The sequence below is a fragment of the Gymnoscopelus microlampas genome (genome assembly GCF_963454915.1).
Source record: "Gymnoscopelus microlampas genome assembly, chromosome: 17".
Taxonomy (NCBI): Eukaryota; Metazoa; Chordata; class Actinopteri; order Myctophiformes; family Myctophidae; genus Gymnoscopelus; species Gymnoscopelus microlampas.
In genome coordinates this window covers 20201444-20219344 of record NC_139954.1, presented here as the reverse complement: position 1 = coordinate 20219344, position 17901 = coordinate 20201444, and the positions used below count along the sequence as shown (strand labels likewise).

General features: G+C 46.4%; 1 protein-coding gene across 1 annotated transcript; it reads left to right on the top strand.

Annotated features, from left to right (window-relative positions):
• Positions 1–991: 991 nt before the first annotated feature.
• irs2b (insulin receptor substrate 2b) lies at positions 992–14253 on the top strand. The gene is made up of 2 exons (XM_084085117.1): positions 992–4567; positions 13650–14253. The coding sequence occupies exons 1-2, from the start codon at positions 1213–1215 to the stop codon at positions 13652–13654; spliced, it is 3360 nt and encodes a 1119-aa protein (XP_083941243.1). The 5' UTR covers positions 992–1212; the 3' UTR covers positions 13655–14253.
• Positions 14254–17901: the final 3648 nt, after the last annotated feature.

Below are 17901 nucleotides of genomic sequence, written 5' to 3'. Positions count from 1 at the left end.
CTAGAATTATAGTAGGATTTGTCCACAAACTGCCATCTGAAAATATTTTCTGCCAGGGACCCCCAAGATTTGTGTAGCCTAGTTAAAATGTTAAAAAATCTATATTCCAAATATGTATCTCTTTTTTCCAAGCTTGTGAGCTTGTAGATCGGATATTTTTAAATTCAAATAAATAGCCAATGCAACATAGACTATGTCACATAGTGCTCATGTGGCGTAGTCGCTTCTTTTGGGTTTGTTTTCATAGACCTGGTTGCTTGTTTCTCTCTGAGATTCTGGCAACACTGATACGCAGCAGAGGCGCTCCTCCAACGTGTGACAGACAGAGCGGCAGACAGGCTCATGAAGGTGGTTGTTTACCTCTGAAGTTGGAAAGAGGAACAGCCTCCCCCTCTTGTTGTGCTAAAGTCATGCTGTTCGCCGCAGTTAATGGACATTTTAGCCTGCTACTGCGGGCAGGTTATTATATTATCTCGTCTCAAATATCTCAAATAAACTATAGAAATGAATAGGCAACAGAATTATTATTATTATTATTATTATTATTATTATTATTATTATTATACTATTGCCTAATAGTAGTAATAGTAGTAGTAGTAGCAGCAGCCTAATAATAGTAGTAGTAGTAGTAGGCTAGTAGACTTGTAATAGTAGCAGACTAGCAGTCTAATAAGTTTTTGTCTTTGTGTACACTTACACAAAGGTGTGCTCGATTACCTCATATTCATGGTCAATGTCGTATTCGCCTCACGTAAAACAAAATTATTTTTGCCTGGCTACCTCAATAAATGCTCTATACATAAAGTTCTAGAAACAGGCTTATAACTGCTGTCTACACGCCAGTGAGTCGGAAGAGGGCAGAGTGATGGTGGGAGGGCTTTCTCTCTCTCTCCATTTCACTAGCATTCACTCCTTTCCACCAATAAGCCCAATGAGCTCAGCGCGCACCGCCCACAGTCGGCGTGTGTATTTTTTTCTTTCCCCTTCTTTTTGTAACCAAAGCTGGATGTGTAGAACGTCACATGTTGTTTCCCTCCTCACTCCGGTCACCAGGAGACATGTGTTATTTACTGCTCAACTGTAGGGGAAGACGAACGCACAACCGGCGGCTCAGGGACTAAAAGAGCCGCGCGGCGATACGGACTAAACTAAACATTGAGCGACGAATTAAAACTCAAGGAAAGCCAACATTTGTTTGTGAAGGACGATAGAATGGCGAGTCCGCCTAACACGGGAGGACACTTGGTTTCCAGCAATGCGAACATTAACAACAACAACATCAAGAAGTGTGGCTATCTAAAGAAGCAGAAGCACGGACACAAACGTTTCTTCGTGTTAAAGGAGCCGAGCGAGGGCTTCCCCGCCCGGCTGGAATACTACGAGAGCGAGAAGAAATGGAAAAACAAATCGGCCGCGAAGAGAGTTATTCCTCTGGACTGCTGCCTCAATATCAACAAGAGAGCGGACGCGAAACACAAATACCTCATCGCCCTTTATACCAAGGACGAGTATTTTGCCGTGGCGGCGGAAAACGAGCAGGAGCAGGAGAACTGGTACGGAGTTCTGACGGATTTAATGAGCGAGGGGAAAGTCTACGACGGCTCGGCATCTAATTCAGCGTCCTCGCTCGTGGGGTTCGACGAGTCGAGCTACGGTATGATCACGCCGGTCACCGCAGCGTACAAGGAGGTATGGCAGGTGAACCTGAAATCCAAAGGGCTCGGGCAAAGCAGAAATTTAACCGGGGTGTACAGGCTTTGCCTCTCCAGTCGGACGATCAGCTTCGTAAAGCTAAACACAGAGGTTGCCTCCGTCAGCTTACAGCTGATGAATATTAGGAGGTGCGGCCACTCTGACAGCTTCTTCTTCATCGAGGTTGGTCGATCGGCGGCCACGGGTCCCGGGGAGCTTTGGATGCAGGCTGATGATTCTGTGGTGGCACAAAACATCCACGAAACTATTCTAGAAGGCATGAAAGCCATGAAGGAGCTGTCGGAATTCCGTCCGCGCAGCAAGAGCCAGTCATCCGGCACCAACCCTATTTCTGTGCCCACCCGGAGGCACCTCAACCATCTGCCCCCCAGTCAGACGGGCTTGCTCCGGCGGTCGCGCACCGACAGCATGGCTGCGACGTCTCCCGTGAGCAAATTTACGTCCTGTCGGATACGCACGGCCAGTGAGGGAGATGGCACTATGACACGCCCCATGTCAGTGAATAGGAGCCCGCTTAGCCCCGGGGTCCACAGGACCCTCTTGACTAGATCTAACACTATTACAGCTCGCCCATGCCGGACATTTGAATGTTCTTCCCTCCAGCATAGTAAGTCCATGTCCATGCCTGTGTCTCACTCCCCACCTTTGGCCTCCCCCAGCCCAGTCAGCCTGTCCTCTTGCCCAGAGAGCAGCGTTCCGCGGCCCTCCAGTTGCAGTGCCTCCTTTTCGGGCTCCCCAAGTGACTTAGGTTTCATTTCGTGTGACGAGTACAGCTCCAGCCCCGCCGAGGCACGGGACCTCCGGCTAACTCTCACCCTCCGCAGCAACACACCTGAATCTCTAAATGCCGACACCCCCCCCTCTCAAGATGGCAGTGACCTCCATGGCTACATGGTGATGGAACGCCAGAATCAGAATGGCTACCGGCGCTTACCGGAATTAGACAAGGCCTATCGAAAGCGCACATATTCCCTCACCACCCCTCGCCAGCAGAGGGTCCCTTCTCAAGTGTCTTCTGCCTCACTGGATGAATACACGCTCATGAAGGCCACCTACACCAGCGGAAGCCAGTCTTCTCGCAGGTCACACACAGCCTCCCCGAAAGCGACCTATCCTGAGGATTATGGGGATGTGGAAATTGGCTCTAATTGTCAACAAGGAGGCAGTGGCTACATGCCCATGATGCCAGGTGTGACAACCCAGACAGCTTGGTCCAAGGTTGATGCCTACATGCCCATGAGCCCCATGTGCGTGTCTGCCCCCAAGCAGATCATCAACCCCCGCTCACACCCTTCTCCAGCAGGGCCGGGCCCACGCACAGACTCCCCCGGGAGTTTGTCTCTCGAGGACAGCGGCTACATGCGCATGTGGTGCGGAGCCAAAATGTCAGTGGAAAGCACTGACGGGAAGCTCACCAATGGAGAGTATTTGAACATGTCCCCTGTAGACCCTCTGGTATCCCTCACACCCCCGGACTGCTTGCTCAACCCTCTGGGAGGAGATCCTCATCCCCTGTCACATCACAGACAGCCTTACACATACAGCTCTTTGCCTCGCTCTCTCAAAGCCCACGCTCAGCGCAGTGGGCCAGCAACAGACACTGATCAGTATGTGGTGATGAGTTTACAGCGTCAACGAATAGAGGAAGAGTCAAACTACTGTCCAATCTCCCCAGGGAGGTCTGTGTCTGGCAGCTCACCGTGGTCCCCCAGCACCCATTCTTCCGCCCTTTCTCCCCTCAGAATGGAGAAGGGTGGCCTGGTCCATCGGGCTCGGGCAAATCGACCCACCCGGCTGGCTCTGGAGTCCCTCAGAACCTTACCGTGCATGAGCGAACACCCGCTCCCCTCAGAGCCCCGCAGCCCGGGAGAATACATCAATATAGACTTTAGCAACACCACCCGCTACCCGCCCACTTCTGTGGCCATGGAGTGCCCAGACACCTCGCTGAGCTTGTGTGCTGTGCAGGGGGGGTCACCGCCACTCTCTGACTATGTCAACGTCAACGTCAGCCCTGCGGGTCACCATGGCTCACACCAGGTCGGGGGTTCCCCCTCCTCCACCGGGCTCCTGAACCATACATTGGGGGCACCGGCTCATCCCAGCCAACCAGACCCACAGCAAGACATGCATGGAGTGGGGGAGGGGGAGGAGAAAAGCACAGAAGGAGAGGAGGAGGAGAGGGTGATGGCAGAGGAATATCTTCTCCAACGGCAGGTTAGCCCTGTGTGTTCATCTGGCCCAGTGAAAGATGACTACACGGAGATGACCTTCAGCCCTCCTGCCCCTCTGCCCCCTCTATGCACCACCGACAGCCCCACTGCCTGTGTCCAGAGACTCAGCCTGGAGGCTGATCTCGTGGGGGCTGTACCCCCTGTGCCGGTGGAGTCCTTCCTCCTGGGGGGACCCTCGTTGTCTATCCCTGCCGTGGATCCCGACAGAGGGGCCAAGGTGATCCGGGCAGACCCACAGGGACGGCGACGCCACAGCTCAGAGACCTTCTCCTCCACCACCACTGTCACACCTGTGTGTCCATCTTTTGCCCACGATGCCAAACGGCACAGCTCTGCCTCAGTGGAGAACGTGTCCCGCCCTGTGCGGAGCTCGGAAGGATCAGACGAGGAGTACGGCAGCAGCAGCCCCATGTGCAGAGAGACCTCGGCAGGTTACCAGAATGGACTTAACTACATTGCCTTAAACCTGATGGAAGGAAGCCTAGGAGGATGCAGTTTAGGGGGCTGTGAGGGACTGTTGAGATTCAAGACGCCTTGTGGTTGTAAGGGGGGCATGAATGGCTTTAATGCCAGCCCTTATGCCAGCATGGGCTTCAAGGAGACTGCAACTGCTGTGAAAGGTGAGCCTGGTTAAAAAAAGAAAATTTCTCACACCATTTGCATACTCATTCAAGTTTTTCATTCATTGAGGGAGTGCAATTGTGGCTTGACTACAGGGACAGGCTTAATGTATTCTGCAGAGATACCCGTTGCTAAGCAGCTTCAAGCTTTATTTTTGAAGTAAATTACTATGAATGTATTTCAGGGAAATTCAGAGAATTTGATTAACATGCTGCTGCAGCGCTACAATGATCCATTTTATACCTGTGTGAGACTGTTACAGCCTGTCGCGTGTGTCATGCTGTAGCCTACTAACTGTAAACTCAACGAGTGAATGCAAGTCACTTTTCTGTTCCGCACATTATTGTGCTGGATGGTTTAGAGCTTGTAATTTCCTGTGTTGCCGTTATCACATTATTTATTGATAGTACTCATCACTCATCTTCTAATTAGAAGTGACACTGACAACACTGATCATAATCATTCTTCCATGGACATTACAGTGTTATGCAACAGTTATGCAAAACAATAATAATGTCATTTCAGTAGGATCAGTTTTCATACTAACAGGGAAATAACAGTCTTGCTGTATTTTCTTAACAACATAGTAGTGTTTGTGAAATGCTGCACATGTTAATACATTAGCCCTGGCAAATGAGGTGTAATGCACATTGCTATTGGGTGTTGGCTGTGATGTTTAGATAGGATTAGTCACTTACTCGTCACACCCATGGTACATCGACAACCTCAAGGCTATAAGCAATGTTGTGTATTCTATAAATACTAGATCTGTGAATGGTGGTGCTCTGGTCGTGCTGCTCTCTGTGACGCAGTTCTCTTTCCACGTCAGTAGGCTGCTAAAAAACATCCAAAGTGACGCATGCTTTTTCTTTACTGATGCGTACAATTTAGGGCTTGTTGTGACCAGGTTTTTTTTTTTTAATTGTTAGCTAATGGTTCAGGGAGTGTTGTTTTTGGGATGATCATTGATGTGCCAAAGAAAACATTAGCTATTGCAAAATGCTCTTTCATGAAAAGTTGTCTCCATGAGAGGGGGAATTGTGTGCATCAAAACATTACCTTTCACCTGATTCTGTGCGCTGTTGCATCAATGGCTTTTCCCGTAAATGACAGGGATTATTTTACAGGGCGGTGTGTCTCAACAGAGGCATGTCAGAAGTTGCTGTTGTTTGAAAGGAAAATACATTGTATGGGAGATTATCGTGAGTCAGTGTTCTTCTGATGGTGAAATCTAAGAGTTTAATTGCCGCTCGTTGGTTTTCACAGCTAAGTTACCCTCCATCCCCTTTTGTGTGTTTCTTTTGGCTCTCATGCTGTGTGAGGGTTTGTTGCAGTCATCGGGTTCCCCAGAAAAACAAGTGAGTCAGTTGTTTATCAGTTGTCAGGTACTGGGTTTCAGGACAGGAATGCAGGCAGTGTGCAAAGGTTGCTGGGAGAGGTGAATGCTCACTTGTTTTCCTAACCTGGTGGGGGTGGGTGGCAGGCTACTTCTTTCACTGCCAGGAACTTTACAAAACACTAGTACACATGAGTGTACATGCACATGTTGTTTTTTGTTAACACATCTCTGACGTAGACTCTCTCTCTCTCTCTCTCTCTCTCACACACACACACACACACACACACACACACACACACACACACACACACACACACACACACACACACACACACACACACACACACACACACACACACACACACACACACACACACACCACACCTGTTGTTAACTACCTCTTGTTGGTTCCACCCTTTGGTTTTGTCTGGGCTCTCTGTATTGCAGAGGACAAGGTGTATATTTTGTAATTACAATGTTACCAACAGCAGATAGAAGTTTAGCTTTGGAACCTTTCCACCGGCTACTGAACTAGAGAAGTATGAATACAGCGCAGCGGGAGAGGAGAAGTAGATGAGAAAAAGGAGGGATGACGTGTTGTTTTGTTTTTCAGTATCGTGACAAAATAGACCACTGAGTCGCTGGCTTGAAGGGAGGGAGGGAGAGAGTGAGGGGGAGGAATGTAGGAGGCGGAGGAAGGGAGAAAGACAGAAAGAAAACAGAGGCAGTGAGAGAAACAGAGAGCTGAGTGTTGCTGCAGTAAGAGTCGGTTGTAGTCAGCTGGGTTATTTAGGTTATTTACGGCATTCCTGGAAAACAAAGCTCAAGTGAAAACAACTAGCCTACTTCCGGAACACCCCTATACTGTGCCCTGATCAGGAATGCTGTGCAGCCAATCACGGATGTGCTAAACAAAATACTGACTACTGAGAGGTTTAGTGTGTGTGTGTGTGTGTGTGTGTGTGTGTGTGTGTGTGTGTGTGTGTGTGTGTGTGTGTGTGTGTGTGTGTGTGTGTGTGTGTGTGTGTGTGTGTGTGTGTGTGTGTGTGTGTGTGTGTGTGTGTGTGTGTGTGTGTGTGTGTGTGTGCGTGCGAGAGAGAGATAGCAATAGAGAGCGAGGATTGGTGTAGTACGTGTGTGGGCCTCTGTTTACTATTTGAGATGACCGGCTTTTCCACATTCTCTCCTCGGCACCACTCGGTGAACCATAAGTCGACATTCCATACACTCCCATTAATTTAAAATGGGTGGAATAGGAATTCAAAGTGTGTGTGTGTGTATGTGTGTGTGTGTGTGTTTGCACAAGTAGGGATCTGGCCAAGAGGATATGCTGCTCCTTTAACAAACACCACGAATGTGGAAGCACACATCCGTTTAGTCCGAGAGTTAGCAGATTATTGGTTCACTGACGCGTCAGCCCGATGGGTTACGCTGTTGGTTGGGTTTGCTGGTCAGACGTGCGAGATGTCAGAGGGGAGTGGGCAGGCCAGTGGGTGGGGTGGGGGTTTGGGGGGTTGGGCAGGGCGGGGGACTGAATGGCCCTTCTCGCTGTTTAACTTTCAAAGCACGTGCCCTCTCCCTGCCACCAAAGTCAGTTACTTGACCTTTGAACCAACTGTGTGTGTGTGTGTGTGTGTGTGTGTGTGTGTGTGTGTGTGTGTGTGTGTGTGTGTGTGTGTGTGATTGTGTTTGTGTGTGTGTGTGATTGTGTTTGTGTGTGATCTGCAAATGGCGGGTGCGCTGCTTGCTATTTCTGTAACTTGTCTCTCTTTTACACTTTCTCCTTCCTTTAGCTGTCTCAGTCTTATCTTCAGCCTGCAGTCTCTACAATATGTCTCTTTCTCTCTGTCACCTCACATGTTCTTGTTTCCCCCATTTCCCCCGTTTCCCCACTATACACTTCTTCAGTTCTTCCTTATCATCCTTTGACCCCCTAGCACCCCACCCTGACCCCCCGCCAAGTCCGACTGCCTTCTCTCCCTTTTCCCTATATGTTTTCTTCTCATTCATTAAGCCTCTCTGGAGTAGTAGCAGTCAGGTGTTTGGGTTCAGACAGGAGAGAGGACTGACTCACTCTCTCCACGTTTTCATTTTGGTGCCCAGACTGACCCCCCCGCCCCCACCCCCTTCTGTCTCTGTCTCCACACACCTCTGTGTTTGTGTGTGTGTGTGTGTGTGTGTGTGTGTGTGTGTGTGTGTGTGTGTGTGTGTGTGTGTGTGTGTGTGTGTGTGTGTGTGTGTGTGTGTGTGTGTGTGTGTGTGTGTGTGTGTGTGTGTGTGTGTGTGTGTGTGTGTGTGTGCGTGGCCCTCAGCAGATGGTGGGGGTTGGGGGGCTTGGGTCTTGCACCTGCCCCGCCAAGCAGTGCTCACTGGTTATCTGGCCCTTCAGAGGGGAGTGACAATACGCTAATGACTAGCCACCATCTGCCACAACAACAGGGAGAGAGGCGAAAGGGGGGGGGGGGATAAGAAGCCAAATACCCCCCCCCCCCACTGTTCCAACCCTCTCATCCCCACCCTCATCATGTCCTCTCTAGTATTGGTTTCTGTTTTCCTAAAATGGTGTGATTTGCCGGTGCTGGTGAATTTGAGCCCTGCATACTTCCTGCTATCTTAGGGAGAACGAGAAGCCGCAAGACCATGGAACACTGTTTTCTGATTGGCTTTGAGGACACGTATGAGGTTGTTCCAACAATGCATTTTACAATTAGCTAATAGGCTAGCTCATTAGTGCCACCCACTACTGTGTCCTGCCTAGTAGAGTTCTACCCTTATTGCTCTCACGAACAGTTTTCTAACTGAATTAACAGACTACTAACAACTAATTAACTAGCGCCCATATGAGAGGATTTACTGCTGAAGTGTGGAAGTGGTTATGAAAGCTGTTCAATCATGAATCTCCAGAGCTGTACCTCATAGCTCTTATTTGATGACATGGAGAATGTGTCTTCTCCGTCCTCACCTGTCTCGTGCTCCCACCCCCACCTGCTGCTGACAGTCTGATACATAACCCTTTGAGTAAAGTAGGGCGGGATGTTCCAGCGCTAGATAAAAACTCACTCAACCCACTCTAGCCTCCATTTAGCTGGGAGGTAAGGAGGATTACATTCACTTCAGGATTAGACATTGTTGAGCTGCTTGCTTTGTTTAGAGCTGGAAGAAGAGCGTGTGCGTGTGGCGATAGTCCACGCCGACGTGTGCATGTGTAGTATGCACACACGGGACACACATTATGCACACAACCTTAATGAGCTCACTCTGTGCCTGTTTTCCTGACTTCTCAGAATCATTGCAGTCACAACCTCCAACGGATTTGGTTCATAACATTGTAAACACCCTGCACTCTTCTCTGGCCCCTCACCTCTTTGGTGGTGTGGCTTCTGTACTGGCCCCAGGCACTGCACAAGGGAAAACATTCAATTTACGGAACTGTGTGCACATGTGCCTTGGTAATTACAGAATAGAATTTGGTGTGAGGATCTCTTTAATCACTTAAGCCCTATATTCTGAATTGTCGTACGAGGAATAGTGGAAAATAGTCTACAATGGGACATATTTTGAGCGTGCCTTGTAGATGTGATATTTTTGCAATGTTTTGAAAATGATTGAAAATGTTTAAAGATTAAAAAGAATTATGATATTTGAAATCTTTCACCTATAATACCATGTCCAAAATAGGGACGCCAAGTTGAAAGTGGTTAAGAGATTTTGGCGTGACCAAATGTAATTGGTCATCATGTGCCATGAATTTGTATGAACATATCACCATAGCACCACATAGTGGTTGGCGGGTGAGACAATGTGTGTAGAGAGAGTTAGAATCATTTAATGTGCTGTAATGAATTGATACAATCAGAATTATAATGGTGATGATAACTGTCAGGTCTCCTAGAGTCGGCATGTTTAGGATGGCGCAACACTGGAAAATGTCAGAAGTCATACATGCAGTTAGACATGACAATGAGCTTTCAGCATGAAAGGCCTTACTGCTGAAAGGGGATTTTGCGGGATGTTCTATAAAAACGTAGCAAAATGTCTTGACAAGTAGTCTTAATGATTTAACCACTTTAATCTGGTGTAGATTGACTATTTTAGCTATTCGTCATGACACATTATATAGGGGTTAAGTGGTTAACAGCCAATGACCTGATGTGTGTGTGCATGCGTGTGTGTGTGTGTGTGTGTGTGTGTGTGATCTGTCTTATCTGTCTGTCTGTGGGTGTGTGTTGGTGTGCGTGTGAGTGTGCTACTCATGTTTTAAAGGTTGTTGTTGTTCAGGATTCGGGAAGTAGTGTGAGGGGTCAGAGGTCACAGAGAGGTAGCCTAATGTTTTTGCAGCGGCAACAACAGTGCTGTAGGTCATGGGGGAGCGGAGACGACAACAAGAATATTAACCAACTGCTGTTTGCCCTGCTGCTGCCTGCTTTCCTGTGTAACAAACGATCTAAAACAAACCCATCTCATATCCATGCTTTATTCCGTTTGCCCACATGCAAAAATCCTCCCTGCATACACAGAATACAATCTCTAATTCAAAGTGTTAAGTTTGATTCATACATTGTTGTCCGACGGTATCGTGAACCAAAAATGGCAGGTATACAAGCGCACAACACGTTGCATCCGCAACACTGTGTGAGCTTGTATATCTGCCATTTTGCACTGTCGTACAACAAAGTTTAGACTCTCTATAGAGTTAGATTAAAATTGAGGATTTTTCCGTGTCAGAAAACACAATGAGCTGTGGTGATCGGTGGCACTGTTTAAAGAGGTTGAACGTGCGGGGGGGGAGGGGGGGGGGCACGTATACGGTCCTGTCTGCCCACGACTGAGCTCCAACAGCTGGCGACAGACACAGGGACACGTTGAACCTGCTTCTCAAGCACTCGGACAGTACTTTTGCCTATACTAAATACATGCCTGTGTGTGTCCTGAGCATGAGTGGAGCAGGGCTAAATTTAGCCTGTGAGAACTAAATAAATGCCCCCCTTCTCTTGCATCCCCCTCTCCAATCAGCATATGTTAGATTAGCTGTGTGTGTGTGTGTGTGTGTGTGTGTGTGTGTGTGTGTGTGTGTGTGTGTGTGTGTGTGTGTGTGTGTGTGTGTGTGTGTGTGTGTGTGTGTGTGTGTGTGTGTGTGTGTGTGTGTGTGTGTGTGTGTGTGTGTGTGTGTGTGTGTGTGCGCGCACGCGCAAGCAATGGGTGGCTGACAGTATCAGCTGAGTCTCTACTGCAAGAAAAGCTTCCTGGGACACCAGTGATAATTGGGGAAAGTTGGTTCTACCCGTGTGCGTATGTCAACCTGTGCTATTTAGTGAAGTGATTCAACTTTGGTTCCCGGCACCTCTCAGTGATTCTCACCCAAGTGTCTGCATCTACAGGCATCTGACTGGCTCAGACCAGCCCTGACACACACGCACACACACACACACACACACACACACACACACACACACACACACACACACACACACACACACACACACACACACACACACACAGTCACACACGCATCGTTATGGACGGCTGGTCCCATGATCTCACCACATTCCCGTTCCTCTCTGTCAGGTTGATTCTGTTACTCTGGTTTTCCACCACCACCCCCTCTGTTTGTGTCTCTCTCTGTCTCTGTCTGTCTGTCTCTCTGTCTCTGCCTCTCTGCCTCTCTCTCTCTCTCTCTCTCTCTCTCTCTCTCTCTCTCTCTCTCTCTCTCTCTCTCTCTCTCTCATTGAGGAGACAGACCCTTTTTTTCCCAACTCGCCCAGTCAGTGATGTCCTATTGTTACAACAACTGCTCCCACATTTTGGGTGTCGACACCCCTGGGCATCTATAGAACTGGGTCAGTCTGTTTGATGTGATGTGATTAGCAGGCTAATGAAGACGCCAACCAGTCTGTGTGTGTGTGTGTGTGTGTGTGTGTGTGTGTGTGTGTGTGTGTGTGTGTGTGTGTGTGTGTGGGTGGGTGGGTGGGTGGGTGGGTGGGTGTCTGCCTGCATGTGCATGCCGGTTCGTACGTTAGTAGAATTGACTTCATCCCCTCCCTTTCTTGTCCCGTCTGATGTCTCACACATTGGTATACAAGTAAAATACTAAGTGTTAGTTTAACCCTGAGAATGTACAAATGTAACCAAATTGACCTGTCAAAGTGTATTTGTTTACATTTGCACATTCTCAAGGAGCAATACTGTATACTATTCTCCTTTTTTATTTTGATGCTCAATCGTGTGTGTGTGGGAAGTAGGGGTCGTAGAGAAAGGGAGAACAGACATATGTGCGTGCGTGTGTGTGTTTGTGCACCCGTGTGTGTGTGGTGAGGACCGTGAATCGAGGGGTTTGTTTAAGAGAATGACGATCCACATCCAGCCCAGTGAAAACGTCTCTTGTTCTCTGCCTGGAAAGGAGAGGCGAGAGGGGAGCGGCGAGGGGAAGAAAGGCTCAGCCACCGAGAGGCAGCGCGTGTTAGCTGAGACTTCCGCTGCCGTTTGAGGGCTGCATGCAAATGAAACCTCACAAACAAGCACACAGGGCCAAGGGTCAGTACAGCTTTCCACCGAGACTCTCAACGCAGGGTTCATGTGAGGGCTTGAGGATACACTGCGTCTGCCATTGTGCATGTGTGTACACACGGTAAAACCCTGAGTGTAAAGGGGAATTTAGACCACACCACAACGGTCCAGTGCTTAAGTGAATGCTCCGTCATACGACGGGGTCACGCGCTGAAAACCTGCGTTGCGTTGTGAGCTTGTAGGTCAGCTATTTTCGTCGCCCGACACCATCGTGTCGGTATACGCCGCAAAACTTTGTTCTGAACTACGCTTTAAAGCTGCAATCCACAAGATTTATGTCTTTCCCGGGATTCGAGCAGATTTGTACCAGTGAGCTGAGACGGAATGCACATTTAGGCAGGGGAGACCTGCGTTTTGAGCTTCAGTCAGTACTAAATAACTCAAGGTCTAAATTTCTCAATAGAAGTGCAAGGAGACCACCTCCTGTGTGTGTGTGTGTGTGTGTGTGTGTGTGTGTGTGTGTGTGTGTGTGTGTGTGTGTGTGTGTGTGTGTGTGTGTGTGTGTGTGTGTGTGTGTGTGTGTGTGTGTGTGTGTGTGTGTGTGTGTGTGTGTGTGTGTGTGTGCGTGCTTGTGCATAGGGTTGTGTGTGTATAGGAAGATGACTGTGTGTGTGTTGTTGTTACCGTCTCTGCTGTCATTGGAGACTGCACCCCGTCAGCTGCATAGTGCTAAATGCCAGTCTGTTTTTCCCCTGCAGTGAAAGCACCTGCCACTTCAGTGTCCACCAGCTGAGAAACACACACACACACACACACACACACACACACACACACACACACACACACACACACACACACACACACACACACACACACACACACACACACACACACATACACACACACACACACACACACACACACACACACACACACACACACACACACACGGTCCTTTGCAGAAGAGCACTTATTCCTTACTTGGTAACAGAGTGGGGGGTACACCATTTGACCTTACCCTCCCCCTGACACCCATACCTACATAATAAATCTCTCTCTCTCTCTCTCTCTCTCTCTCTCTCTCTCTCATATATACAAACACACACACACACACACACACACACACACACACACTTGGAAGGATGAGGAAAACATTTAATATATGCCCTTTCGTGTTTCTATGTTTTCTATGTGGATCACATGACTAACATACGCACTCTTGTTCTTTTCTTTTTCAGACTGAAGGCTGAACATCTCTCTGTCTCTGTCTCTGTCTCTCTCTCTCGCTCTCTCTCTCTCTCTCTCTCTCGCTCTGGCTCTCTTTCCTGTGAACAAGAGGGATCACGGCTGCAGCCTTAGTGATGAGGTTGCCCGCTGACAGCTGGACCATGTGCTGCAGCAGATGACCTTTGACCTTAGCCCCCCCTCCAGGGGTCACAGGGACTGCCATCGTCATGGCAACACGGACACTTGACCCTTCCCCCAAATCTTCCCTCCCTTTCGTCCTCGGCACCCAAACATTCAGGCACCACCGCCACTGCTGCTGTATCAGACGACTTAATGAGAACACAGACTCTTACAGTTAGAGAACTATTTATCTGTGTACCTAGGGCCTAAAAAAATAATATTTCAACAATGTTATTATTATTATTATATTATTGTTATCATTCTTACACTTTCCATTGGTTTTCGTTTAGCTTTTAGCTGACAGGGCCAGTAAACCCTCACCTTAAAACCTGTGAACCAAACCTGGCGAAGATGCGTTACACAACCTTCACACACACACACACACACACACACACACACACACACACACACACACACACACACACACACACACACACACATGCACACGCGCACACACACGCACAGTCAAAAGTTTTCACACATTCGAATTACATATATATTTATTTATTTACTGTGTATGTGTGGAACTAGTGAAATGTGTGTCTGTGTGTGTGTCAATATGTACCACAGATTGTACTGCAAAAAGAGGAGGCATTTATGAACTTAACATAACAACCCACGTTAACAATTGCTTACAAAAGAAAAAGAAAAAAACCCTACCTCAAAGCAAAACAACCAGGTTAATACCCATTTACGCAGCAGAAATATATATGAAATAATCTATTTATTTTCAGAGGTGAATGTTTTTGTAAACCGCCAATCCAAAGCCTTACTCAAGCCATCAGCCCTTTGGCTGATGGAGCATTTTGTTTAGTTTGGACCTATGAACACGCAGTATATCAAAGACGTAACCGATCGTCATAGAGACCGAATGTTTTGCCAGAGCAGTAGGAGAGAGATGTCCTCTCTGAGATTAAGTTCCTACTGTTCACACCCTACATTTATGACAGAATATATGTACTAGAGATCCAGAGTAATATATTTATTATTATCGCTGAGGTGTGGATGACGTGTACTGTTTTCATACACACAAAGAAGAATGACGGCACGAGCGCGGAGGAGGGGTACTTGACATTGCATCATGCATGCATGCATACACTCATGTATACGCAAACACAGCAATGTGTCCCCCAAACCCAACCTGACCACTCACACAAAGCCTTGGCATTTTATACACTTTACCTTTTGAGCTATCCACTAACCACCAACCCCCCCAACATATACATGCTGCAGGGAAAGACAACCCCCTCAGTGCAGGGACCGCAACATGGCCAACAGAATGTCTGTTAACCTTATTTCAATAGTGACTGGAGAGCACAGGATCTCTTGTTTGACGTTTCTCTCACCCAGTTGCCTCAGCAATGCTCTGTCAGGAGAGCCAATTGGCTGGCAAGTGCAGCGCTGAGAATTCTACCTGTTATATCACAGTGTGTCTGGTTATTCAGTGAGCCTTTTCGACAGCTTGATCGCTAACGCTCTCAGCCGAGAGCGAGCTTGGTGGTACACATCGGAGCTAATGCACGGTCTTGCACTTACAAACTTCCTAGATTGTAACACAAGACACTTTTGAATGTAGTATATGCTGTGCTCTGAGGTTGAGAGCACGCAACCCAACACCACAACAACTACAATGACCACACCGACAATAGTGAAACACGCAGAGGTACACAAAATGAAAACTGCAAAAACAGAATGAGACAAAACCAAGCAGGACAAATATCTATTCATTCATCACTGGTACATCAATGTTTGCCTGTATACTGTAAATAGTGTAATAATACAGAGAATTACATCAAAGCGAAAGCTGAAACTTTGTTGTGGAGAGATTTTAAGTTAAAGTTGAAATAACTTATGCTGTTTGTACTGTACATATTATGTATTTGAGTGAATTCCCTGAAACAACAAAAGCACTAATTAAGTTATATGCTAAACAACATGGTTTGGCCTTGATTTCTTCTCTTTTTTTCAACTGTCATGGGATAGTGTTGTGAAATAGATGCCACTATGAGGACATTTTCTAATGCTGTAATTCAGAAAAAGACTTAAGAGAAATCGTTTAATTAATACTTGACATAGTTAATTATTGCTACTTAGGTACAATACAAATGGCATATATGCAATATTTACATTTTTGAAAAATTAGTTTACAAAGAGGTACCAAATGTATAAATACTATATGTTAATAATGTTTGTTAAAACTTAAAACCAGATTTTTGCTGTTTGTACATTGTTTTCTGCCAATTTGAAATGGAAAGTTCTTTTTTGTTTGTTTGTTAGTTTTTGCTAATGGAGCCTATTGGTGTTTTCAGCAGTGTTTTTGCATTTGAATAATAATGTTTCCAGTTGAGTTTTTAATTCAGCATCTAAAGGTTACGATATGGGCCCTGGCTTATAACTTGCTGTGTCTTCCATTGTAAATACTTCATATCTTGCTTCTTGTGATGCTACTAAGAGATGATAATTTAAAACACGTAGTTCATTGCTTTAGACTGTATTGATTGTTTATAGACACATGCAATAAAAAAAAAGTTATTTAAGAAAGCCAACTGCCTGCTCTTGCTTCCTTTCCGCCCACCCTCCTCCCCTTCACATCACAAAACAAGTGCTGTCTTTTCATCTCTCGTCTGAATAGACGGTTGCCAGAGCAGATGTCTCAATTCAGTTTTTCTTTCCTTTTTTTCTTCATCAAGAGAATCCTCATTAGGAAGGGGAAAGAGGGAGAGAGGACATTTTTGGCTTCTCTTTGCTGTCTCTGTTCATCTGCTCCATTCCTCCTCATTTTCACTGAGTGCTTTTGGAGCTCTGCTTGTCATTGAGAAAGAACCTGTCAAGGATCCTTCTAGAATAAGTGTGGGACTGGGACTAGCCTAGCTTAGCATCCCCTCCAGCATCACCATTGTTATTGTTTTGCTGCCCTTGTCTCCCAGTCCCCACCCCCAGTGATAGTAATTAGACGAGCATGTCGAAACAGCCCCCAGAACTGGGAGGGAATAAATAACACTGTGATAGGATTATGATTTTGCGCCTTTAGCCATATGCTGTCAGATTATTCATCCTCACAACCTTGCTAATTAAAATGGTAATTAAGGCTGAGGAAAAAGGTCTAATTGTCTGGTATGGCTAGTCGCCTGTGTTTTGCGTGGGAGGATGGGGGGGCTGTCTACCATGGTCTGTATATGTTTGTGTGCATGTTTGGGAGAGGGACATAGCATATTTATGTTTGTATTTTTGAATAACACAAGCCTTTATCTTCAAGAGGGGGAGAGGAGAAACAGCTGAGGGAATAAGAAAGCTGGAAAGGTGGGACGTTTTCTGAAGGATCATAGAGATGAACTGGTGGTCCAGCAGAGAAGCAGAGTGGAGAAAGAAAGAAAGACAGAGAGCGAGGGGTCTTACACTGTAAAATCAAGTGTCCATTTAACTGAAAGTGCACAAATACACTCAGAGTTACAAATGGATTAATTTACTGCCTTGTGGTCCAGAGGTTTAATTAAGGACACTAATTTTTCCTATTGAATGATAAGAAGGGAAGAGGGAGCTGGTAGCAAACTATTTGGTTACTACTATTTACACCCCCAACCCACCCACCACCTCCTCCATCTGTGGCTGTCTCACTTTCTCTCACCCACACAGTCAGGAGCCATATCATTCACTCTAGTGATATTAAAATGGAATATATTATTATGGACCATTCTACCGAATTGGTTGAAATTGCAGTCCCACAATGAAAAAACTATTTTAAAAAACAATTATGTTGTCAGACCTTACATGTGTACTAATATCATCTTATGATCTATTTAATCACAATACATTAATTGAGATACAACAAAACGTAATATAAAAAAAGATATACTTTATATGTTACTTCATATTGGGAGGTGGCTGTCCCAACCTCTAACTCCTAAATTTCAATTCATGAAAACAATATCTAAATGATTTTTGTCAATTTATTACATTTTGTTTTTAAATACATCCTTTATATTTATCTTAAAGGGAAGTTGAAATATTAAGATTGATTTTGTGGATTTTCTTTAAATTAAAAAACATTATATAAAAAAAGCTGTCCCATGTTTTCATGTCACT